The sequence below is a fragment of the Monodon monoceros genome, unplaced genomic scaffold, assembly GCF_005190385.1.
Source record: "Monodon monoceros isolate NGI ecotype Baffin Bay Population unplaced genomic scaffold, NGI_Narwhal_1 Super_Scaffold_1, whole genome shotgun sequence".
Taxonomy (NCBI): Eukaryota; Metazoa; Chordata; class Mammalia; order Artiodactyla; family Monodontidae; genus Monodon; species Monodon monoceros.
The window spans coordinates 18736683-18763848 of NW_021703765.1; the positions used below are offsets into that span (position 1 = coordinate 18736683).

The 27166-nt window shown below is 41.5% G+C and overlaps 1 protein-coding gene across 24 annotated transcripts in view; it reads left to right on the top strand.

The window, feature by feature from the left end:
- TCF4 (transcription factor 4) overlaps nucleotides 1-27166 on the top strand; it is a 360905-nt gene that overhangs the window by 330706 nt on the left and 3033 nt on the right. For 14 of the 24 annotated variants that reach the window (XM_029217316.1, XM_029217380.1, XM_029217397.1 and 11 more), the window contains 5 exons: nucleotides 19406-19541; nucleotides 21275-21437; nucleotides 24671-24900; nucleotides 25394-25534; nucleotides 25729-27166. The exon at nucleotides 25729-27166 is cut by the window's right edge. In XM_029217316.1, the coding sequence (XP_029073149.1) occupies nucleotides 19406-19541; nucleotides 21275-21437; nucleotides 24671-24900; nucleotides 25394-25530 (666 nt within the window). In that variant the 3' untranslated portion in view covers nucleotides 25531-25534; nucleotides 25729-27166. The remainder of the gene's footprint in view (nucleotides 1-19405; nucleotides 19542-21274; nucleotides 21438-24670; nucleotides 24901-25393; nucleotides 25535-25728) is intronic. The other 10 variants (XM_029217406.1, XM_029217344.1, XM_029217352.1 and 7 more) reach the window with 3 other exon arrangements.

Genomic DNA, 27166 nt, shown 5'->3' on the forward strand with positions numbered 1-27166 from the left:
GAGTTTACAAAAGGAAAATCTAGATTTTAATTTAGCTTGGCCTCAGGTAATGTGCTAAATACACTTGGGATGCATATAATATGAGATTTTAGTTTGTACAGCTTTTTTTTTAAACTACAATGTTTAAACAATACTGCTTTTAATTAAGGAATCTGGCTTTATTAAAAGCCAGATCTGTGACTTACAACCATTTCTGTATATCTGCTCTCAATCAAGAGAAAAATACTTTAATTTCTGTAGCTGTGTTCGTTTTGCATATGTTAAACGGATGCAACGTGCACCCAGGACGTTGCTTCAGAGACAGGTTTTTTTTTTTTCCATAAATATGTAAAGTTTGCTCTTAAATACCAGATGTAGGTTAAGTGGTTCTTTAAAATAATAAACTATACAGAGATGTTTTCTGGAACCTTTTATTTGACCTTTGACTTGCCTCCTCTTTGAGTTTGATTCAGAGGTGGGATAGGAGGAAGAGACTAGACTCATCTTTGGAGATGGGAAGTGGGACTGACCCAGGCGGAGGGGGAGGGGAGAGAATGAACAGAGCAATAGAAAAGGGGAAATCATCGGCCCATATTACACAGCAACGTCTTTAATTATTTTGGAAGAAACGATGCCGAAGCAGTAAAACTGCTAGTTTTGCTGAAGAGGAAAAGTGCTCACTCACTCTCCTGAAGACATTTCTAATTCAGTCAAGGGTGACGGCCGAGCCAACCAGATCATAGAGTAACTCCAAAGCCATGGCAGGACAACCTGCTGCCCTTTGAAGCCGACGGAGGCCTAGCAGTCTTTCTCCTTTTTTCTCAAAAACATTCAGGGCGCCCAGCGCATCTGAGCTCCTCGGCCCAAAACCCCAACGTGTGCACAAGAGATCGGATCCTCATTTCTTGCCTTGCGCAAACTGGTATGACTTTTCAAACAAAAACATCAGAACAAAGGAAATAGTTTTTGAATTTAGTCAGTCTGAAGTTAGCCTTTGACCATTTGATACATTCCACAATAAAAAGGAAGCTGAAGGGGAAGGGAAAAACCCACCCCCCTTCCTCCCCCCAGCAACAACAAAAAAAATTCAAGGAGGATACTGGTAATGTTTTCCACATTTGAATTTTAATACATGAAACAGGCCATAAAACGTTGGCCAGCTGCAGTAAATAAAGTAGCAGTGGGAGGTACACACTGGAAACGTCGGACCAGCGCTGGTGGGAGTTTCATTCCCAGCTACACACCTTCAGTTGTTGTTCTGGAGTGTAAGCGAGTTGCAGTAACTTAACACCCATCCCAGGGCTGGTTTTGTTTTGAGCCAATCTCCTTTATAACTCTCCTTAATAATTCCTTCTGATTAAAGAACAGATAGCTTTGAATTCTCTTGACCTCCGTCTCTCCTCGTTTCCTCTCTCCCTGCCTTCCAAAATCAAAACGAAATGGCTTGATCACTTGGAAGATGATAGAAGCATTTCTTTCTGCAGCAGCTTGCAATCGTGGTGGGGAGAACCGTGGTTCTGCCTGGGCCGTTATGTTATCTCATTTAATTGCTAACATATTGTACTTAGCTTTTGATTCATAAAATGTTTTCCTTGGAGTTCTGAAGTAGGTCTTCAGTAAATGACTAAGTATTAGTATAATGAAAGGGATTTTTTTTTTTTTTTTTCACAGCAGCATGGCTCATAGCACTCGAGCGAATGTTGATTCTTGTGGGCTTTCTAGATGATACTATTTGTCCATGCTCTTTCCTGCTCAGAAACCTTCACCGGCTTTCCATTATCTACAAGATAAAGACATATTTCTTAGCCTAGCTTATTAAGCCCATCACTGTCTACCAAAAGCCTTGTGCTTAGCTCTTCCAATGCAGAAACTTTGCCAGCAAGACCAACCTCTGCATATTACCAGCATTTGCGCTGTGCATTCTCACTAGGTACGTCTTTTGTGTCTATCTGGCTTGTCCTGTTCTATCCACTGCTCTTAGCCCATCTCATTCCCACCCATTCTCAAAACTCTCACTCAAATTCTGTCTCTTCCAGGGAACCTTTCCTTGCCACCTCCACCTGTGAGAGTCTTTTTCTTTTCTACTCTCACAGCGCTATGAATCATACCTTTGGCTAGATATTTATTTTACCCACTTAGGCAAAGCTATATATCTTTGGTAGGTCTGACTTTTGCCTTACCAACTAGATTGTCAATTCCTTGAGTACCATGTGTTACATTTTGTTTCCCTCCCAGTAGATAAATCGTCAGTCAAAAGGGAAGAAAGGAAACTCAATATTTTCTGAGTGCCTGACAAGTGGCCAGCCCTTCAGCTAGGAGCTCCATATACCTTATCTCAGGCCATCTTCACAAGAGCCCAGTGAGGATGGTAATGCTTTCCATTTTAGGTGTTGGTCAGATGAGCCTTAGAAGGTTTGAGTGCTCAATATCAAGTCCGGAAGCTAGATTTAAACTCAGGGGACTTTGACTGTAAATTCCATGCTCTGTCTTACCATCATGAGCACTCCTCAGACAGGATCTATAGTTACACCTTTTAAGAGCTAATTTCAGGTGGTTAGAACTCATGATTTTCAAATCTTAACAAATGTTGGTCGACAAGAGAGAAGTTTCTAGGTGTCTTATGGCCAGTTTCCCAAAGCAGCTCCCTACCCACATGGAAAGGTAAAGAACTTTCCTCCAGCATGGTAGTATGCTGGATTAAATCCCACCTTGTCTAAACACTTATTCTTAAATCAACATGTCTGTGCTAAGTGGCAAGAGGTGTGGTGAGTGCTCCTTGCTAGGTGGTTGGAATAGTTAATTTTAAAACATTAAGTTGTTTTTCTTACCTTAGCCTCCCAGTTTTCTAATGGAATCCAAGCAGAAATTTCGGAATGTGGGAGATTAAAGAAATAGCTGGGGGCTTCCCTGGTGGCGCAGTGGTTGAGAGTCCTCCTGCCGATGCAGGGGATGCGGGTTCGTGCCCCGGTCCGGGAAGATCCCACACGCCGCGGAGCGGCTGGGCCCATGAGCCATGGCCACTGAGCCTGCGCGTCCGGAGCCTGTGCTCCGCAACGGGAGAGGCCACAACAGTGAGAGGCCCACGTACTGCAAAAAAAAAATAAAGAAAGAAAGAAATAGCTGGGTTTATTACTCACCTGCTTAGAAACTCTTACCCAGATATCATTCCCCTCTGTGCCTCGGATATCAGTTCTTTTTTTATTTTTATTTTTTTGGCTGCATTGGGTCTTTGTTGCTGCACATGGGCTTTTCTCTAGGCTACTCTTCGTTGCAGTGTGCAGGCTTCTCATTGTGGTGGCTTCTCTTGTTGCGGAGCACAGACTCTAGGCGCGTGGGCTTCAGTAACTGTGGCACGCAGGCTCAGTAGTTGTAGCTCGCGGGGCTCTAGAGCTCAGGCTCTGTAGCTGCGGTGTGCGGGCTTAGTTGCTCTGCGGCATGTGGGATCTTTCCGGACCAGGGCTCGAACCCGTGTCCCCTGCATTGGCAGGCGATTCTTAACCACTGCGCCACCAGGGAAGCCCTCGGATATCAATTCTGATACTAAATCATTACATTTTTGATAAGTTACTGAAACAGCGGTTTTCCAAATATGCCTCTCCGTTATTCATGCAGTATTCAGATGAGCCCTGAAAAAAAGTCTTTCAGATGACCTCACTCCTCTTTTAACAGAACAAGAATGAAACTCACATCAAAAATATTGGGTTGGTTTGGGCTTCCCTGGTGGCGCAGTGGTTGAGAGTCCGCCTGCCGATGCAGGGGACACGGGTTCGTGCCCCGGTCTGGGAAGATCCCACGTGCCGCGGAGCGGCTGGGCCCGTGAGCCATGGCCGCTGAGCCTGCGCGTCCGGAGCCTGTGCGCTGCAACGGGAGAGGCCACAACAGTGAGAGGCCCGCGTACCGAGGAAAAAAAAAAAAAAAAAAAAGTAAAAATATTGGGTTGGCCAAAAACGTCATTCGGGTTTTCCATACTGTCTCATGCACAAACCGGAACAAACTTTTTGGCCAACCCGATACCTTCATGTGATTCTGTTCCTGCTTTTTTTTTTTTTTTTTTTTTTTTTTTGCGCCACCAGGGAAGCCCTGTTCCTGCTCTTGATTACTCGTCAGTAGAGTCAGCAATGGTGGGATCATTTTAGCTAATATTAATATATAATATTAGTGTGGTTCCCAGAGCCTTTTTGCTTAAAGCCCACCTATTCATTTCGAAAACATTTACCAAGTCATTACCAAATGCTGAGCTCTATGCTAAGTTGTGGTTTCTCCTCTCAAGGGGTTCACAGTCTCGTAGGATACGGTATATATTTTTTTAAAAAAATTGCTGCGGCAGTGTGGTAAGACTCATAGGAGAGCAGGGCCCAGCTCTGATATCCGGGAGGGAAGGATCAGATTGTCACTTGGGAGGAGTAGTGGTCCCCTAAGGATCTAGTTGCCCTAGATGACCTAGGGGTGGAGGAGCCCTGTGAAACACGCCACCCACACCTGTTCTCCACAGCATCACCTGAGGCCTCTTACTAGACTCCTAGGTGACGATGTGGCACACGTTTTAGAAACCACTGGTATAAGCCAGTCTTGGCCCACTTTCCCTCTTTTCAGTATCATTTTTAGTGTGACTTTGGATTACAAAGAATTCATTAGAAGGTCAGTCATTAGGTGAAGAAGCACCTTTTTATTTCAGTGACACTAAATATATGAGAGCTTTTACCACTTAGGATTTCAGAGGATAAACAAATGAGTTCTGCTTTTATAGTTCTTAGGAATTAGGACCATTGAATTTTAGATGCTGAAAGCACCGCAGAAGTCATTTAGCCCATTGCTTTTATTTTACTGCTGAGGACTGAGGCCCAGAAGGGGGAAGTGACCCAGGTATGGATACTCTCTGGTTAATGGCCGAGCTAGGATTAGAAACCAGACAAGCCAGCAACGAGACCAGCACTCTTTGTACTAAATATTACACTGCCGCAACAAATTTCCTCTCTAACCCGACGCCATAGCAATTTCAAAACTGTGGCTGGTATTACACGTGTTCTGTTAACTGATGAAACCCAAGAAAACTCTTTAGTTGCCCCTTGGCTCTCTGCACCCTGTTGCTATTGAGTTCTGCCAATCTAATTTGGCCCCAGGAGAGAGTAGTGGGCAGTGATGTGATACTTTGAGTAGCATTTACTGGTATGTTGTAATGCAAGTAACAGAAGTCAGAAAACTCTGTTTCTACGTGGCCATCTTCAACAAGGGTATGAACCACAGGGGCTTAGTCATCCTCAGTCTTGTTCCTCTTGGGTTTTCAGGGATTCTGATTCCATAAATGTCTGTGTATATTTGAGCACCTACTTCATTTCTAAGCAATTATTAGCATATAATCTCAGAGACCCTTAGAAGGCATCTCCATCCAAATCCCTCTACAAATTCGCTGCCAAGCAGTGAACAAGCCTCTATTAGCCTCCTTCCTCCAAGGCTAAGTACTCTAAATGACCATAAATCCCATTTCCATCAGACTTTAGAAAATTCTTCCTTAGGTCCAGCCCAAATTTATTTCCCTGTGAAGTTTTCATTTTTCTGCCCATTGGAGTTACCCCTAAGTCAACTCAGCAAATACTTGAGAAACTTGAAGACAGTCTACTCGTTTTTTTGTTTTTTTTTTTCCTCTAGGGTATACATCTGGATCTTCAAATATTTATCCTAAAAAAAAAAAAAAAAAAAGTTTTGACTTTATAACTTTCCAGTGCATTCTTCCAAGTTTAAAAAGAATACTCCCCCACTGCTCGCCCAGGACCTTTTAGTGTGTAGAATCCCAAACTGAATACAATGCTCAAGGAATCATTAGCACAGACTAGGGTGGATCTGTCACAAAACCCACTACATACATTATGTCTTCATTAAAGGCCACCTAACAGCATCCTACTGGCAGTATTTGATGACATCATCATTCTACTGACAAACACTGAACTTGAAATCAGCTGAAATCCATCGGCCACATGTCCGTCAACTGTCCTGGTGCACTATTTGTTGTATCAGTGAATTTCATACCGTTTCCGGTGTCAGGGTCTCCTTTAAATCCTCATTCAGTCACATATTCTGCAGCTCTGTTGTTGGCAAATTTGTCACCAAACGCCAGGTGTGCAGCATTCCCGTGAACGAGGTTTATACAGAAAGACTTGTTCTTGGTGGAACTAAACTGAGTTGAGAGGTCATCGCCTGTGTTTCAGAGCATTTCGGAACTGTCTTTTAAATAGCCTGTTATAGAATTTCACCCAAGATCTTAGTCATCAACATCATCTTTCTATAGCTTCTACATTGGGTTTTGTTTTTCTTTAATGAGGATATTTGCCTATCTCTAGTGTTCTACCATCTCTCCTACTCTCCACAATTATCAAACATTTCTGAAAGCCGATTAGCAACCTCAATTGGAAGGTTTTCTCTATATCAAAGTTGTACTTTATTTTAAGAAAACCTGGGCGGAAAAGGCAGAAAGGGAAAATAACTTGAAGAAATTCCCTTCATTTAAAAAACGTCTGCCGGCTTTTTTGAGATATGATTGACATCTAACATATGTCAGTGTAAGGTGTACAATGCAACGATTTGATACATGTATATTTTACAGAATGTTTACTCCAGTAAGGTTAGTTAACACCTCCATCCCCTCACATAATTAGTTGGGTTTTTTTTTTTTTTGGTGGTGGTGATAACTTTTAAGAGCCACCATCAAGAACTTTCAAATATACAATACAGTATTGTTAATTAATGTCACCATGCTGTACATTAGATTCCCAGGGTTTATCTATCTTATAGGTGGAAGTTTCTCACCTTTGACCAACATCCCCCCATTTCCCCCAGCCCCCAGCAACCACCATTCTACTCTCTCATTTCTTTGAGTTCATTTTTTTAGATTCTGCATATAACTGAGACATACAGTATTTGTCTTTCTCCGTCTGACTTAGAGAAGTTCTCTTGACCATGGGTTAGTTACGACAGTTTTAGAATCCTTGAGGTCAACATTGATATTTCAGCATCCGTTTAAACAAAAGTCAAGAGGTTTTGAATCCAGCCACAGCAGGGAGACCATTTACTCTCCATTAACAAGCTCTTAAGACAAGTGGTTCGGCATGATGTGTGCCCAGATCCCACAGCTCTAGGTCTAAATTAGGTATATCCCCTTTTTCTTCCCCCAATACCCATTTTACTTGAATTCAGGCCCTGTGACCTAGAAATGAGACAGTCAGTCTGCACTGGACCGTCAAACCCAAAGGACTCCCTTTCTCCTTGCTTCTAGGACAAGCCAAGCCTAGTTCCTTAATCTTTCCCCTGTGGTTAGCACCCTGGTGTCATGAACCTTAAATACATAAAACCCAACGGTTGTCTCCTCTGCTTTTAAAATATAAAAACACATTTAAAACAGACTCTATTACCTCAACACATTTTGACTTTGCTTTCTTCTTAAATAACAGGAAAAAGCAGGTAGACGCTTTCAGTAGCACAGTTATATTTTGTTGGGGACAAAGACACAGTGCTAACCAGTCCGTAATTTAGAGAAGACACGACCTGTACATTTTTAAAAGGTAATATTACCCTCATTTTCTCAGGAAAGCAGATTTTCTGAAGGGAAAAATCTGTATTGTAGAGGTTAGAAATTACACAGATGTTTCTTCACTCGTTCTCTATTGTCTGTGCTTCAGGTCCTTGGGGGATACATACATGTGTAAGAGAAAGTCTCTGAACCCACAGGCCTTTGGCTCTGGGGGGATGATAACACAAGTATGTGCCTAACTAACTATCACGCAGGGTGGAATGATTAAGTGACCCGAGAGGTGAGTCGGAGAAGGACGAACATTGGGCAGCCTTCGGGGTGGATAGGAAAGTTTCCTGGAGGAGAGGTCATTGAGCTCATATTAGAGTCTGCGTTGGATTTCAATAGAGACAAGGCTAGAAAAGGCATTACAGAGCCATAGAATAAACATGATCCAAAAAAATACGCAGAAAATCAAGGATCTTAAGTGCCCAGGTGGAAGTAGGGAAATGACCCGATGATGCGGTGTGCCAGGCAGGGCTGCCTTGGGCCGGGAGCCCCTCCTCCGAGCACGGCAGCTCCGACAACTGGCTCGCATCCTTCACAGGAGAGTCGACAGGAAGAGTGAATTTTCATGTATATTTTTTACATCCAAATTAAATTAACTCATGGAATTTTCCACCCGTAGGAATTAAAGTAGCAGCTCATGAAGTAATTCAGTTATGTCATTCATACCAAAACAGAAAATACTGGAGCAACTTGGCACCGTTTAAAAGCCAAGACTAGACCTTGGCTATTTTATATTTTTTTCAAAACCTGTAGGTGTTGTGTTCTGTTAACTTTTACTGGGGCTGTAAATTTTTTTTTTTAATCAAAAGTATCTTCATTGCTTAGAAAACAGAAGTGCAAAATGGATTTGAAATAAGAAGAGGGTTTAGGCAAAGCACCTTTAGGAGTGCATACCTAAAAAAAAAAAACACAGAAGTGTTAACGTCGAATTTCTGAAATGCGGGGAGTCTACCTAATTGGTTGACATTCACAGTTGTGCATAATTATAGCTTCCTCTAGGTCCATAAGTCAACTTAGAACTCTAAAATTGAATTTAACCAAAAGATCTGTCCAATATTAGTTAAATGACATCTTTTGAGGAAGCATTGTCCTGATACAATAGCCACATTCATTTTCAAGCAGTGTTAATTGGACGTATTGTCAAAAACCACAGTGTTGAGTTTCCACATTTTAATTTCACATTTGCCTGCTCCCCAGCTTCTGCACAGGGACGGGTCTCGTTCGGAGCTGAAAGTGTGTGAAAGTTATTGGAGAATGGTAGTCTCTGGGTAATGTTTCTGTGAGCCGCCCAAAAATTTCCCCCCTGCAGTCTAGATGGGAAACAGCTGGTTTTTGTTTAAAAAGCTGTTTTGCGAAATGTCTGAATCTTGAGGTGTAGAACTGAGGTCACCAGTAAAAGCAGGTGCTTAGGGACAAGTGAGAAAGAGTCTGGGGCCCGGCTGGCCCTGTCATCTTCTGCAGGGTACTTCCTATTAGAGGAAAAAGTATTGAAGTTGGCTCCTTTATTTAGGACGCAAACAGATAAACTAATCGCATTAGTGATGCTATTAGAAATTGAGCATCTTTGAACATGGCCAGCCCTTGAGTGAATAATTTGCTCCCTCTGAAATGGCTGTCTCCCTCCCAAGGCTTCAAATACAAAGGTCCAAGGCTTTAACTTCCTTTAGGTATTGTAAGTGCTTGAATTTCCTCTTTAAATACACCCACAGTAAAAGAACTATGATTTCAAATAAGTAGTCCCAGAACTGAGTACGTCCTCCAAGTTCATGGAGGCAATCTCGGGGAAAGGCAGAAAAGGAACCCAAATTGGCAGAACCAGGACAAGGCAGTTTTGAAAAAGGCCAAGTACAAAACATGTGGAATCACTAAAGGCCAGTGCATGTCAGATATCCACCAGCCTGAAGATGAAAGGAAACGACCTCCTCCCCTGGGAGCTGGGGGTTATTAGCAGCTGTTTATCCAGTCGGGAATAGAGATTAACATTGTAATTTTTTTTTTTAAAGAACTAGAAGAAAATTTGTTTGGGAAGTTGGCTCTTCATATCAAGTCACTGTGCATAGCCAAAAAAAACTTCCTTTCTCAGAACTCATGTACTAGGGTTGAGCAATGTTATGATTCTCTGAGAAACTCGGGATTACCAAAAAGCCCATCTCCATAAAATAGAACAGAAAAAGACAGAGAAGTGAATGGACGGCTGCCACTGACACGTTCCCTTGAACTGTGCACTGTAAAGCTAGCTGTTTGGTCTGGTACCTGTCCTCCAGCCTGCCTCTACGTGGGGGGTGTTCTCCCCGTCCCATACCCCAACTTAATCTTTGCCGCTCTGGGGCCTGTGCAAATGGATTTTGCACATGCCTACCGCTTGTAAATGCCTTTTCATGACATACTGGGGAAGCTGCTTCGTACTCTGTGGAGCTTTATTCTCAAAAAAAAAACAAAAAACAAAGAGTTGGATATTGGTATTTTCCCCTGATTTAATGCTACTCTTAATGTCATTTTCTTTTATTAAATCCTTTCTTTTGCTTTTGATCTTATTTATAGCAGAGCCACTGGTCATATGGAAACTATTATTGTATAGCTGGGAGATGAAAGACTTCATTGCAGTTAAATAAGAGTGAATCACTTGGGCCAATAATACACACATACAGTGAGGTACCATTTGCATCCAAAATGCCCTATGTTGTTCACTTTGTAACAAAGCCATTGAGGTTTATAAAGGGCTTTACAAAAGTCTGCTTTTTGTCCAAAATGTGTTGTCTGACAGTATGAAAACACGTTGATGTGCAGTCCTTAGCTGCTGCTTCATATATACGTATATGTATAATCTAAATATGGGCACTTCTTGTTGTAAAAATAGGAACTTTTATTTAAAGTTGAGATGTTAATTAATGTCAAGTATCAGTTTTTTAAAAATATATATATTTAGATAATCTATATCAAAATTCTACCCATCATTCAAACCCTATCTAAAATGCCACCTTCTTGAAGTAGTCTCTGGTTTCTCCATCTGATACGATTTCACCCATCCTTTAAAACCCTACATGACCTTATACTCCTTTATGACGTTCATCTTATTTTGCCCTATATAGTAATTATATTAATTCGTCTTTAAGATGTAAGAGGTTGTAAAGGAATACACACATCTATCTTTTATTATTTTTTCCTGCAGTGGCTTGCATATAATAGGCATTCGTTGAATAAATGAAATGTTTATTTTTTGATAGAAACATGCTAAACCTATATTCGACAGTACTGAAAGCTTTTAGATTTCAGATAGTCTCACGAGATATATGTCATTGGTGTCACCGTTTAGGAAGTAACTAATTGCACCTTGTGATATTACAGCCCTGTACAAGGAGCCAGTGCTTGCCCTTGGGATAATTACATTTCAAGACAAGTATAGGCTTGGGACTTCCCTGGTGGTCCAGTGGTTAAGACTCTGCGCTTCCACTGCAGGGGACACGGGTTTGATCCCTGGTCAGGGAACTAAGATCCTGCATGCCACGTGGCACGGCCAAAAAAAAAAGAAAAAAAAAAAAGACAAGTATAGGCTTTGTGAATAGCAGCAAAACAAAATCATTGATGCGTATGCCCTGCCCTGTTAGACAGTGGCCTGGAGCGTGTTTTAAGGGTGGTGTCCGTAATGAACCATCAGGGGAGAGCCCTGTCCAGATCCAGCACGATGATGAGTGTTCTGGAGACCCATACAGTCTAGGAGGAATGAGAGTATGGGGGTCTGTGGGACTAATGAAAGAGAAGTGTTCAGGGGTCATGGGGAGGAAACCAGCCCTGGGGGACAGAAGAGGAAGGGCTTAGCTCAAGCCTTAGGGATGTGGGAGTGAAGGCAGCAGATGAAGGGCCACAAGTAGGTAACTGAATATTGAGATGAAGGAATTTAAGAATAGGAGGGTACAAGCATGGTCCTCTGGTGTCCAGGTGAAGGACCCAGAAGCATAAGGTATTGATCTTAGACTTAATCCATAGAACAATGAAAAGCCATGCTGGAAACTTGATATCCAAGAGACCAAGTGATGCACAGAGGATATAGCATTTACAAGCTGAGTATTTTGGAAGTGATGGGAAAGAAATGTTTTATTAGTTCAGGCAAGCTTCTTCACACTTCCATTGCCTTTCCGAATATGTTAAAATCAGCGGATGTTAATTGGATAATAAAAAAAGCATTTAAAAAATAAAGGCCTGATTGTTTCCCCATTATAGGTCATTAGGGAGTATTGAGTAGAGTTCCCTGTGCTATACAGTAGGTTCTTATTAGTTATCTATTTTATATATAGTAGTGTGTATATATCAACCCCAATCTCCCAATTTATCCACCCCCCCTTTCCCCCTTGGTAACCATGTTTGTTTTCCACATCTGTGACTCTACAAAAGAGTGGATATATGTATATGTATAACTGACTCACTTTGCTGTACAGCAAAGAAACTAACAGAACATTGTAAATCAACTATACTCCAATAAAAATTAATTTAAAAAATTTAAAACTAAGGCCAGCTAGGTAAGGATGAATCCCTAGTGACGGACTTCCTGGGCTGGCTACAGAGCACTTTGTGTGCCAGTCGGCCTCACACTGGTGTGTTGACACCGGGGGGACCCGAAATTCCAAGTACACATCAAGTGTCCAGTTGTCTTTTCCTTCACACTAGGCAAAAGAAGCTGCTTACAAGTAATTGCAAAAGTGCACCATAATCTCTGTGCTACATGGGCTTGGTTCACTAGGCATGGATTAACTTTAGTTCCCTCCAGCCTACTTACTAACTTGCTACCCCGGGCAAGGAAGGGATGGAATGGACTGCTAACCACCCACTGAGGTCCCCGCTTGGTGGGCTGCATCCAGTTCTGGTTTCCTGTGTAGGAAAATGATGTAGAGAATTGGGGGTGGAGGGTGGGTATGCAGAGGCGAGAAATGAAACAGTTTCACTAGATGGAACTTATGAGTTAAGAAAAAAATATATAAAAAGATGAACTGAAATCAGGTAACGGCCGTTTGCATCTCTCAAACTAGATCGCAGAATCATTCATCTTTAACCATTTTGGTGGACATGAGGGGAGTTTCAGCCTAGCTGATCCCATGACACTGCCAAGGTCAGGGTCATTTAGATTGTGTTCAAATCCTCTCGAAAGTTATTTTATCATCTGGGGAATAAGCATTAAATACATTTCCAAGAATTGCCCAGTAAGGAATTACCTTACTTCAGGCAAAGCCTAAGTGAAGCTGTGACATTTCTGGGGGGGGAAAAAACAGGTGTTTTTAAGAAAATGAGGAGGCCTTCTCCCAATAAACATTTTAAGAATCGAAATCCAAACTAAAGAATTCAATCCAGATCTGACTTTAGTGAAAAGTCCTTTTAATGGTTTAATCACATGAATTTTTTTAAATGGTCTGATAATTTTTTTTAAACTGAGGAGTATGGAAATTATATTCGTGGTTGAAGGGTGTCCCAGATGTCAGGGCTTTTTCACACGAAAGCGTTGGTTATCAGAGCCTAGTCTCATTTTCTACAGAATTTGGTGCCTCCAATATTGTTCCTCACAGTGTCTACACTGCTATTTCATGAACTTCCGAGTCCCCATCTGTGAGCTATTAAAGAAAGTTTGCAGGACCACTTCCCACGTCTTTAAAAGATGCACCTTTTGGACTCAATGGTATTTTTTGCACATTTGAGAAAATGTTTGCTTTCCTCTAATATGACACAGACAGATCTGGCAAGATAATTGAAACTGAAATCTAGCACTCTATGACTGTCATGTATAATTGATATTTCATGGGGAGATTACAGTTCAGACACCAAAACTGTTTTCTCTGTCAATGGGTGTCCAATTACAATAAAAAGAACCAGCCCATCAGCTTTTTTTCTTTTTATGATTATGGCAAAACAAGAGAAAGAAGAGAGAAAAGTAAAAGTTACCAGGACTTTTTTCTTTGCCCCATTTTCTTGTTGTTATTTTTCTTCTTTCTAAAAAACACCTCTGTCAAAAGGAAGATTTTGAACCTCATGCCATTAATTACAAACTTTTGTTTTGAGCTAAATGTTTCTAACAGCATTTCTGGTTTTACGTCATTTTCGCAGGTCTAGAAATTGATGACAAGTTTCCTAAAGTTTCCATCCTACACTCTTTTAGAAGGATTATGGTAGAGGAGAAAGAACTGAGGTCTGAAAGCCTGTTTTGAAGCAGTTATCTCTGGAGATAACGTTAACAAGGATTGAATAACTGCCAAATAAAATTTAATACATTTTCCCATCCATGAAATAGGCCTCTTAAATACAACAGAATAATTACTTTCACAATACTCCCTGGAAACAAAGAGAGCAGAAACATTGAATGCCTTTTTTGTTTGTGGTGTTTGTTGTTAGCTTGAGTACCAGGATAAGGACATTTACCAGGATGCTCTCTTCGCATCCGCATCCGCACATAACAACAGCCTTGCCAGCAGCCACCTAATTTGAAACTGCATATCTTTTTTTTTTTTTTTTTTGCGGTGCAGGGGCCTCTCGCCATTGTGGCCTCTCCCGTTGCGGAGCACAGGCTCCGGACGCGCAGGCCCAGCGGCCATGGCTCACGGGCCCAGCCGCTCCGCGGCATGTGGGATCCTCCCGGACCAGGGCACGAACCCGTGTCCCCTGCATCGGCAGGCGGACTCTCAACCACTGCGCCACCAGGGAAGCCTTGCATATCTTTTAAATCTGTTTATGTTGGAGGAGTCGTGGCAAATATTAAATTTTGTAATTTAGTTAGACATCTTGGACTTGGCCTGAGTTGGTGGACCATGATGTTTTTCCCCCTATGATAAGGAAAACTAAAATGATTTTTATATCTGCATCTATGTATGCGTGCACACACACACACACACACACATAAACACACTGTTTTAAAATGAAAACTCCAGGAAGTCACCCCATTTGTTCCTAAACTCTGCTCCCCTCCCCTGTGTGTGTGTGCTTGTGTGTGTATATATGTACATACATACATACATATATATATATAATATATGCTCAATCAAGTTGTTCAATGTTGTTATAAGCTTTCTGAGTTCAAAATCTGTTTTAGTCCTCTAACCAGATGTTCTCTAAGTCACTTAACCATTTCAGCCTTCGCTTTCTTCTCTGTAAAATGAGAAGAAGTTTGTCCTAACTGGTATCCAGGTCTCCCCAGACCCTTCCCTTAAAGTCTATATACTGTGATTGAAAAGTGTTCTTAATATATCAGTTCTTTCCTCAGAAAGTAAGATTATTTAAAGTGATATGGTGCTTATGTGATTCAAAAGAGGTAGTACACTTCTAAAAGTATTTAGTAATTCCCAGTGATAAAGTCACACTGGAGAATTTAAATAGCTGTGTCAGAATTTGAATATTCCTTGTCCTAAGATACAATGAAACTTAGATATCTGCACATAAGAGCCATGATTTATGGGGGCCCGAGGAAGGGGCAGCCATGTTTGGACCACATGGTCTTGCCTCCCCCTCTTCTTTTATAGCTCATTGGACCAGGGGTGAGGACACCTGATCCCAGGCTAGCCCATTCAGTGGGTGGCCTGTGTCTGCTTCAAAATGATGAGCTGGACCATCTGGTGATCTTGGCATTCTGAACTCAGAAATTCTAAGACAGAGAGGGAGTTAGGAGCAGATTCAGAACCTGAAAGGATGTACTGGGAACTCCTGTGAAGTGTCCAGGCCATAGTTCTGAGTGGGCAGAAGCCAGAGAGAGACAGAGGTACCAACAGAGGAAGGAGAGAGGCTGGAAACAGCTCCTGAGACACAAGGGGTGGCCTTAGGTCCCGAGAGTTCTCCAGGCCCAAAACGTAGATCACAGAACTCTTCCTGTTAAATCTCCTTTTACCTGAGCCAGCTGGAATGAGTCTCTGGTCCTTACTATTAAAACCACCACACTAAATTGATCGCTCCACGAAAATCCCACCAAGAATCGCTTATAGCTCCATGAGGGCAGGGGCCACTTCTAAATTATTCAGCACCCTGTCCCCAGTACCTGTCAGAGTGACAAGCATGGGCTAGATTAGGAAATATTTGTTGAATTAATAAGTGTACTCTTGGATCAGTCAACTGATAATTATTGAATAATTTTTAGATTTTAGTTCTTCTACTTTTAGCATAGATATATCTAAAACCATATTGTATGTGGCTATAAGATGACTGTATTCTTAAAGACTGCAAAAAAAGTTTACAATCAATATTGATAAAGCTAACCTTTCACAGGCTGCCTTTTAACTTTATTGCTTATCTAGATGAAAAGGTTTATGGAAATAGGGCTTTAATGAAGTTTGGATTTTCTGGGTGCCATCCTTAGAATTGATGTGTAGGTTAAAGGAATCTGCTTTTTTTCTGGTTGCATTATTATTATATTTGTAAGTGGACAAATCCTGACCCTCATATATACAGAAGGCAGTATTGGTTTCTCCATCTATTTCTGAGTTATTCTGTTGATGGGTTTGTGCTGGCCATTCACTGTGGTGTTTTTCCTTGTCTCTTATGTGACCAGAAATAATGTTTCTGAGGGAGAAGTAAATAGGGTTAGGAAATGCTGTCTGTGGTCAAGGAAACACGAAAAGCAAAGCTAATTCTTCAGATCGGAATACTATTCCACAGCCACAGGCAATGGACTTGATCCTGGAGAATCAAGCTAATTAGATGGATCCATGGATGTGGACCTACCATTAGTCATTCATTTGACCTGGACTATACATAGTTTACAAGGGAGGCCTTCGAATATCAAGGATAACATTGTTTCCAACTTCCTTTATGGAAAATGATGTATTATTTGAGATGATCTATAGAAAATAAAGTTGGCTAACATGCGTGACTAAAAGCCAAAAACCTAGTTGGAACAACTATCAAACATGCTTAGAGATCATTTAACATTTTACTGTCATTCTGCAGGAGAAAGATTTAAAATCAAATGGATATAAACAAAATAGAGACAGAGTGCAAAGGGATTGTAAGTGAAAGTAGCTTGAGTTCTAAGGTTTCTTGAACTATGTAGACTCTTATTTTTATGTAGTATGCAAGTATTTTCAGCTGGAACACCTAACAATATCAATAATTATTGTGTACCTTTGTGTACTAGCTGTCACGCATACTACTACTCCTTGCAATAAACCTGGAACTTACTCTCTGTAACTGCCAATGTTATTTTCTCTGTTTTGGATTTGAGCAACTTACCCATGATTATACTTGTACAGCAAACAAAGACCAGTTACAGTTATAATCTACATATTCTCATTACTGTATAATTTTCACTCAGTTGCACTGTCTTTCACTTACAGTTGAGGGAAAGAAAATGGAAAGGTTATTGGTTGTAGGTTCTTCTATCCTCTTTTAAAAGCTAAACGTGTCTAGAAGGGGGAAAAAAAGAAATTTCAAGATTAATAACTGAATATATTTTAATTCAAAAGCAAAATACTAACCTTGAATTGCATCGTAGCCTGCCCACAAAGAAGGCTTGAGGGTTTTAACAGGATGACTCTAAAATAGGAGGAGGGTACGAGAATCTCTGCTGTGCTCAAATCCGTGGTTACCTTCAGTGATTCCAACTTAGAATCATCCTTTGTGGAAAGAAATGAAATCCATTGGGAATGCCAGTAACTGAATCAACACTTGGGTAATTATTTAGGTTAACATTGATGGACAGTCTTAAAGAGTTACCATTTGATCAGGGGCTGTAAAAGTCATGCTTGCAAGTGGACATCTCAGATTGAAAGGATAATCACTGACTGAATCAGTCTTCTAAATGCACAGATACAAAAATGGAAAACAGCTACCACTCTTTGGTCTGGAAGGAAAATAAAAACAATACACGAAGAGTGAGAAATGATTGAAGGGAATTGGGTGGGCATGCTCTACCTACAAAAGATTAGGCTTCAGTTACCGATGAAAAACGGGAGTGGCATGGCCATGGTGTTAAATATGTGAGAAGGGCTGACACTTATTCCATGGAACTCCAGAAGTTGAATCTAGGACCATTGGGTGGAATGTACAAGGAGGCCAACTTGTGGTGAAAATGGAGTGAGCTGCTTTGGGAGATAATCAGGGTCTTAATATATTTGAAGCATCCACATAGACACTAAATGACCACCATTCAGATTGTTCTGGGAAGGCACACGGGCACCCGGGTAGCAGAAAACACTGGACTCCCCAGATCTCTCGGCTACAACATTCATTTATACGTCCTGCTGCTCCTGAGTCCTTAAATCCTTTGCTATTCTTGCTGTATTTTGTTTTAACTTTTTTTAAAAATTTATTTTATTGAAGTGTAGCTGATTTACAATGTTGTATCAATTTCTGCTGTACAGCAAAGTGATTCAGTTATACATTCTTGTTCATATTCTTTTCCATTATGGTTAATCACAGGATATTGAATGTAGTTCCCTGTGCTATACGGTAGGACCTTGTTTTTTTATCCATTCTATATATAATGGTTTTATTTTTGCTGTATTTTGAATCTGGGCAGTTAGTAGGATTTATATGATCCTCCTCTCTCTCCCTGAATTTTCTTCTGTATTGTTTTGGAGGATATAAAGGTGACACTTTATGCTAGGCTGCCTTTAGATAGCACATGCTTCATTTGGTTCTGTGAATTTTATTGTTGCTAGTTCAGATTCTTATTATTGTTGCACTTTGTGGAGATACTCTTTTAAAACACTGGGTAGCAAAAGAGTGATGATTCTGCTTCGTCGTTTCAGATTTTGGATTGGGAAAAAATTACACTTTTTGCTTCATAGCCGTATAAATTCATGGATAAATATTTTTAGTGTTAGACCCACTGTCCTGTGTCAACGTTCACCTAACAATAGGCTAAGAAAATAACTACTTGGAAATGCCGTTGAAAATGCTACTCATGTTCCTATTGGTCTGCAAATGCTTACTGGTCTTACTTGAAGGTGTACACGATAAAGCCAGTGATTGCTGTCTCAATGCCACAAGGGACCCCAGAGTAGGTAGTAGTAGTTAATAAAAAGCTCAGCAGTATTTTTTTCAGACCAAGTCATCATGCTGTACTCTATAATTTTATTCTTGGAAGCATAGAGAATGTTTACAATATGGTGTCTTTCTAGGATCAGAATAGTGAAAAAAAAATATGGAAAAATGTCCAAACATCTTTGCATGGCAATGATGGCATTACTGGCGTGTTTAATAAAACCTTTATTGGTACATTTTCCGGTATGGTGGCATTGGCAGAAACGGTCCCCCTTTGGATTTGGAACTCAGCAGCTGACGAAATACAGTAAACATTAATTTGGAATGGGCTGCCAGTTTTGGAAAGCCAGGTGACATTTTATTATACTTGTACCGAGCAGGGGCTATGTCCCATACTGCTGTAGCTTCCGCTGTCAGTGGCTTAGCTGGCATTATGGAAAAAAAAAAATGGCAGGCCTGAGAATCTTATCCCCTGAAATGAAAGTTGAATGCCAAATTGAAATTCCTGTAGGATTTCCGATAGCAATGGGGGAATTGAGGAGACCACAATTAAGCATATGGGCATTAAGATAATTGTCAGATCTGTTGGCGGACATGATAGAAGACAGATGGGTACGAATCAGTGCACTCCACTGCAGCACCCTGGGAGACAATTTGACGTTTTACCTGCCTGAGCTACTCTGCCATATTTGTCACTGGATGTACAGCACAGCATCTTACTGAGTGTTAAAGTGTTTTTTGCTGGGTACTCTAGGTGCATGCGTGGTCCTTTAGCGCCCTCTAGTGAAATGCATTTGGGAGTATTGTTTTTCAAAGGTTAGTCTCCCTTCATTGGGTCCTTGCTGCCCTGGAAGTAGCCGTCACACCTCTGATTCCCACTAAACTCTACGGTTCCTCTTGCCCTTTCAGGTTGGGGCCCATCGTGAAGATGGCGTGGCCCTGAGGGGCAGCCATTCTCTTGTCCCAAACCAGGTGCCAGTTCCACAGCTTCCTGTCCAGTCTGCAACGTCCCCTGATTTGAACCCACCCCAGGACCCTTACAGAGGTAGGTCCGCCTCCGCGGGCGCTTCTGACCTCACTGAAACAATAGATCCCTTGTGGATCCCATGCTTACTCATTCATCCCTCAGGAAGCACTGGCAGATCACCAAGAATCCATTTTGATACAAAGATGGTAAGTAAATGGGAAAGGATTTCAAACGTCGCTGGCTAATTGTGTTTCTTCAGTAACTGTTTTGCTCCAGCATCCTCGGAAATCCTGCTCCTATTTCAGCAGGGAATGAGACCACAGACTGATGAGAGGAAATGTGATTTTAGCTATTTCCACACTGTGCTCATTCAGATCCTTTAATGTGGTTAGTTGTAGCCTGACAGTGATGTTTCCAAATGAAGAGGAAGGAAGGAAATGGTTTTTGTTGCTTACGATGGAAGGAAATGTAGGTACATTTCAAACATGGAACTGGGATGATTTTCGCTCTTGAGTCATCAAGCCCCGTCCTTATTGCCTCGTACCACTGACTCCTTTCGGCTTCCCAGGACCCCAGGTAGCTGTGCCGCAGGGGCAAGACCTGGGTCCCAGGGTCCTTGTGCGGACTGGCTGGCCAGGTGACCCGAAAATGCCTACATAACATCTCCTCATTCCCCTCACGTTGAGAATAAAAATGATAACAGTGGCACAAGAAGGAATAATATGTATAAGCATTTGCCCACCTGTTAAGCATTGTAAGAATCTTGGGTGTGAATTATATATGTGGGTATGCCTGCCATTTTTAATTGAATAGTAATACTTTGATGGCCCTTTCTTTTTTTTATTTTTCTTTTTGTTTTTTTTGCGGTACGCGGGCCTCTCACTGTTGTGGCCTCTCCCGTTGCGGAGCACAGGCTCCGGACACGCAGGCTCAGCGGCCATGGCTCACGGGTCCAGCCACTCCGCGGCATGTGAGATCCTCCTGGACCGGGGCATGAACCCGCGTCCCCTGCATCGGCAGGCGGACTCTCAACCGCTGCGCCACCAGGGAAGCCCCTGGGGTCCTGCATTTCTAATGGGCTCCCAGGGGATAAGGATGCTCCCGGTCCACTGACGAGAGTTTGAGTGATAAAGTTCTAGACTCTACAGATTACAAATAGAAGGAAACACTAAATCGACGCACTTCTAGCTTAGAAATAAATGATTACATTGGGGTCACGTTTTAAAATATATTGTGATCTTGGAAAGTTGAGCAGTAATAGAGCTAGAAATGTCTTCATTGAGCAGTAACTGCTTTCCATAGGTACCATTTTTAAATGCTGGTTACTCCTTGAGGATAAGAGGAGCCTAATTTCAGAATATCATTAGGGTAGCTATTGAAGTCTTGACTGTACATATTTAGCATATACTCCCTGGGAATTATATTTTAAGGACATTTTTCTATTAAATCATTGCATATGGAAGAAGCTCAATATAATAGCCGATATTTACTTGGGTTCTTAATCAGAACATTGCGGTGTGTGATTTTCATGATTATGATTTTCATTGCAATTAAGTTGATGTTTTGTAGACAGTGAAATTACCGTCTACTCTAAAAGATTGCAAAATAGAATTTAACCTCAGAGCCAATGCAGGGAAAACTTGTTTCTGCAGGTGCATTTTTCAAACTTCACCAAAGACCATGAAAAAAGGGACAGATCACACAGCTCGGCGGTCTGAACTGTATAGCTGGCAGCTCTCCAGTCTGGGGTGCGCGTGTCTGTGCCTCGAGGCTTTGGTGGCCGTGTCACCTGGTCTCTTTATTTTCTGCAGGCATGCCACCAGGACTGCAGGGCCAGAGTGTCTCCTCCGGCAGCTCTGAGATCAAATCCGACGACGAGGGCGATGAAAACCTGCAAGACACGAAATCTTCCGAGGACAAGAAATTAGATGACGACAAGAAGGATATCAAATCCATTACTAGGTCAAGATCTAGGTAACAGTATATAATACTGTCGCTTCATTTAATTCCTTTATTGGACTTTGATGAAGTGAACAGAACAGGAAGAAACTATTCAGTTTTTTCCTGGCAGGTAAATCTGCAGCTGAAAAGAAAGTGAAAGGCTTTGCTCTAGAGGTACGAAAGTATCGTTTGAGATACCTGTGCTCTAGGAAAGCCAAAAATATCTTTGCATTTATGAATTTGGACCCAGTGCTAATAATGACACACGGCAAAAACAATTTGTAACTGATTCAAATGCAAGCAGTCGATTTGTAAAACTATACTTATTCTACAAATTTGGTCGTAAATGTTCTTTGGAAAATATTTCTAAAAAGAGAGCTTAGCTCTATTGAAAGCTCAATCGATGTATGCGCAACGGTCACTTTTTTCTTACCTCAAAAGTGAGAAAGTACTGATTTCCCAGCTTTATTCTAAACATGTTGGTATGTATAAGAGCAATACCTAAATTGCTCATTTTTTTTTCTCTCGGCAGAAAATGCAACTTCAGGAAAATAGCTTCTGGTTGGTTTTCTTAAGTCCCCGATATCTTTAAACTAGAATCTATCTCCTTGAACTTTAATCTGATAATCAGATGGGTTTTTTGTTTTTTTGTTTTTTTGTTTTTTTTTTTGAGTATTGTGACACCCATGTTCTTTACCTCAGTTCCCTTGGATGGTTTTTATTTGCAAACTAAATGAATTGTACTAAGACGATACCTCCCTTTTCAAGGCTATCGTTCTCAAGGTTATACCTGGCGTCCTTTAGGAATTAAGGACATGCCGCCTTTTCACATTGCCTTTATAGTTATTGAGATAAATCTTATTACAAGTTCTACCACAGTTTCAGAAATTCTGGAAGCTTCTACCTTACCACTTTTCACCGTTGCTACAGAGTTTCCTGACTTGGCCACATTGGTAAGACATCCCAAGAAGGGCCTTTCACATCCTTACCAGCTTCTCTGTTAGATCAGTCAGCTCTTGGTAATTTAACTAGCGGTCATAACGCATGCATATCAATGGATTCTTTGATGTTTCAGTACAACATTTTAACTCGCTGTTAAGAACCTTCTTTTAAAAGGTCACTGTTTTGACATTTACTTAGGCCCCCAAAACCATGTTGTAAGGCGAGACTTTCCAAATCTAGGCAGTTTTCTTCGCATAACCAATTTATTTATAAGAGGTTAACCAATTCTCATTCATTATTGCCCTGAATACCCTTGGAAAACAAATTCCCATTTTCAGGCCCACTTTGGAAAAGGTGTCGCATATGTTTGATGCGTAAAAACATCACCCAGATTTTTAACTTCAGGATGGGATGAGCAGAAACTCAACTCTGTTCTCTTTTCACTTATTACGTCCTATCTGTGTGTCAGAATGTGGGTGTGAATTAATAGCAATCTTGATTTCCTTGGCATCAGCAGAGGTCACGGGTGGGAGAGAGCGGGACCAGCAAGGAAATGAGGAGGAGAATCAGATGGCGGAGAAAGAGAGCACTTTCCGATGGGTTCAGTTTAGTTGCGCGTTCACCAGCACGCATTCGAGGCAGACAGTCCCATCTGGAAGGGAGTTTAACCTACAGGAAAGACGAGCCAAGTCTTACAGCATCTTTCTTTGGTGTCTGCCTCCTTTATAAGTGTTCTTGGCTTACTTACGTCATCTTTATGAGCAGCATGTGCTACAACCCAAGAATCCGCTCCATTTCTGATTGATTGGGGCTTCTCCATCGTAGTGGATCCTTAGTGCGATTTGGAAGTTACCCAGACATTCTCCACAGTGGAAGGCTATACATTTTAAGCCAATACTCGCTAAGTGTGCATTGAATTGAGTAGATAACTTCCCACGTGTTCCTCCAGCTCTGGAAGGTTGCGATTAACATCTTTATTCTGTGAGCCTTTCAGATTCATGGAACTTTAGAGTAGAGGCTCACCTTGATGGTCTTTGGGGTCAGTGCTCAGATCTCTAGGTTAACATCCTTACGGATGGCCACCTCGATATTGTTTCTTGCAGTGAAGACTCTCTTGCTTTTGAGTGAAGCTTACTTCATTTTTTATATCTCTCACACTCAGAAAAGGTTCTTGCTCATGTTAATTCATTGTTAATTCAGCAATTAATTTAGTTCCGCTCAGGGTTCTTTGCTCTCTTCTGTTCTGCCTTCCTTAGACATTTTCAACACCTCTCTCTTTTACGTGATTGCCCAGGTATTATTTGAAGCCTTGACGCCATGAGATCTTCCTGATATGACATGCTTTCCAGGTGGCTCATCATCCTATTTGCCCCCCATTCAAAAGTTTCTAATTTGTCAGCATGACACCCAGAAACAGAAGTTATCTTCCCTTTCCAGACTCCTGGCTCCAACCATGCCTTTGATATGAATCATGTGATATCTCTGTTCTCATAATCAGGGATGACCTTTTGGGCTTCATTTTTGACTCACAATGAGATCATGGGTATTGATAACCAGTAAGTGTTTGGGTTGGGTTGGGTTGGGTTGGGTTTGCCTAGAACTCATGTCAACTCAGGTTTCCCCAACTTGTCTGGGGAATCATAAACATCCATAAAGTTAAAGGCCATGGAGATGATGTTTCTCTAACCTTTCTATTTAATACATGGAAAAAGCGAGACTCAGATACATTAAGTGGACTGACCAAGCCTTCCAAGCTGGTTAATAGACAGCAGGCCCCCGTGTTTACTCCCATTGCTCTGTTGTCTTGAATGTAGGACCTTCTTAATCCTGTTTGAGCTGCATCGTCTTTATTTTGACCTATCCACATCATTTTTCAATCCCTGGTTCTCCTTGGGTTTCGGATGTCACAGTATGAAAGTTTTTTTTAAGAAAGAACAGCTTCAGTCTAAAACACTTTCTGAATCGCGGTCCTGAAGTGTAGCTCGAGCTGAAGTTGACAGCGCTCTGCCGTGCGTAACCTTAGGGATGGAAGCTATGTTTTCCTTTTTGCTCCCCTCCATCCATATGGTGCACTCGGGGCCCCAACTTGAACCTCTCCTGTTGGGTTTGGGTTTCATGTCCAGGAGACATCAAACGTCTGGCGTAGCGACTGTCACAGCCACCTAAAGCAACGCCAAGCCCAGGTGGATGGTAAATTCTGCCAAGGACAAGATCCTGAGATGGAAGAGTTCCCTGAAAACTCAGAAAGAAAACAAAAGGAATTTAGAAACTGTCTTTTTCCCCACCCCTTTGGAAAATGTCACGTTTTCCCTTTTGTCCCGCAGCAATAACGATGACGAAGACCTGACGCCGGAGCAAAAGGCGGAGCGGGAGAAGGAGAGGAGGATGGCTAACAATGCCCGGGAGCGCCTGCGGGTCCGTGACATCAACGAGGCGTTCAAGGAGCTGGGCCGCATGGTGCAGCTGCACCTCAAGAGTGACAAGCCCCAGACCAAGCTTCTGATCCTCCACCAGGCCGTGGCCGTCATCCTCAGCCTGGAGCAGCAAGTCCGAGGTCAGTGCCGGCCGGCTGGCCTCCACGCAGAGGTCACGGCCGCACGCCGCTGGAGAGAGCAGAGATGCTCTGGCGGCCTTGAGCAGGGGCAGAGAGTAGACTCTTAGGCATCCTTCAGAATCATTGATTCAATCTCATCTAAATCTATGAGGCAGCTCCCCTTTCTCCTGTAACTGAATCCTGGGATTGTTCTTGTAACTGATGCTGCCTTAGGACGTTTCCATAGGTCCTATCAGTAACCGGAGCTGGGGACGTTTGCTTTACCAACTTTCTCAGACTGTAAAGTGACTGCACAGTTTCACCAGGGAGTTCGACCTTTACTAGCCACTGAGCGAATGAATGACAGTCGTGTGCATTTTCCTAGCTGGTCCTCTTGTTCTGGAAGGTAGAAACTGAGAGGAAGGATCAACAGCCCCACAGAAACGTTGCATGACTGCCCTGGACCAGAAGCCCTGGATGTGACCTAAATGCTCTGTGCTTTCCTCTTCCACAGAAAGGAATCTGAATCCGAAAGCTGCATGTCTGAAAAGAAGGGAAGAGGAGAAGGTGTCCTCGGAGCCGCCCCCGCTCTCCTTGGCGGGGCCTCACCCCGGCATGGGAGACGCGTCCAATCACATGGGACAGATGTAAAAGGGCAAGTTTGTTTTCAGCCATTTCTGAAAGCTCTCCTTTGTTACTCTTACCAAGGCATCAGCCATGAAAGCCATATTTGACCCAAATGCACAGACTTTTTTTCCCCCTTGGGAAGAAAAAAACAAGTTTAAAAATAAAAGCTTTCCTTTTTTCTGTTATAACCGTATTAATTCATCTTTCTCTCTTCTTTCTCAGGTCCAAGTTGCCACATTGCTTCATTAATACAAGAGACCACTTCCTTAACAGCTGTATTATCTTAAACCCACATAAACACTTGTCCTTAACCCCTTTTTTTGTAATATAAGACAAGTCTGAGTAGTTATGAATCGCAGACGCAAGAGGTTTCAGCATTCCCAATGATCAAAAAACCGAAAAACAAACAAAAAAAAAAAAAGAAAGAAAAAAAGTGCAACTTGGGGGATGACTCTCTTTAACATATCATTCAGAATGTTCAAAGCAGTATGTGCAGGCTGAGACGCAGCCCAGAGACTGAATGGCAATCTTTCCACACTGTGGAACAATGCATTTGTGCCTAAACTTCTTTTGGAAAAAAAAAAATATATAATTAATTTGTAAGTCTGAAAAAAAAATATTTAATTTAAAAAAATTGTAAACTTGCAATAATGAAAAAGTGTACTTCTGAAGAAAACTACATGACCATTTTTGTTGGTATTCAAGTCAGCTAGTGTTTATAATTACCGGATATCGAATAAGGGAAGCTCGGCTGCCCTCGTAACAAAACCAGCAAACATCCTGATGACAGCGAAGTGATGACATTAGCCATTCCTTAGGGTAGGAGGAACAGATGGATCTTATAGACCTATGACAAATATATATATAAATATATATATAAATATATATTAAAAATTTAGTGACTATGGTAAGCTTTTGTTCATTTGTTTCAGACTTTTTTCTCCTGTAAAAAAATAGTACTGATTAACTTTTTTAAAAGAAAGATTTTACTGTAAATACGGATTTTTTTTTTTTTTTTTTTTTTTTTTGGTCTTATTTCTGTCCCTTTCCCCGGTTTGTTCTCATAACCTGTAGTGCCAACTCTGCTTCCGGAGGGGTAGTGCAGGATGAAATGCTGACCCTGATGTTGCTTTTCATTCATAAATAAGTAGAAAGTTGTTTCTTCAGTCTTTTGGGAACACAGGACTTAAAAGTCACATCATGTGTAGATATTAACAAGCAGCATTACCAAGACATGGCAAAAAGAGTTTGTCTGAATTGTAATGTTGCGTTTGTGACCCTCTTCTGGGATTTTCAGAGGTACAAGGTTAGAATGCTACAATGTTACCACTGTGCCTTCCAATGTTTATATCATCGGAAACATAACATAATCAAAGTGGCTGTGATTTAACAAAATGATTAAAGCGTTACCTACATGTGTAGCCAGAAGTAGTGTGCAGTGAGGTGTTTCTGAATACATGGTCAGATTTTTGGAAAAAAACAAAAACAAAAAAAACAAGTGAAGTTCAACGACCATCCAATGAGAAAATTGCAAGTAGTGTGACAGAGCTGATTGATTTTGTTGCTTTCTTGATTTTTTTTTCAAAATGGGTTTACTAAGATGCAGATGACTTAACTGTCTCCTCCTTCGTCTGAAAAAAAAAATGCCAATATTCAATCA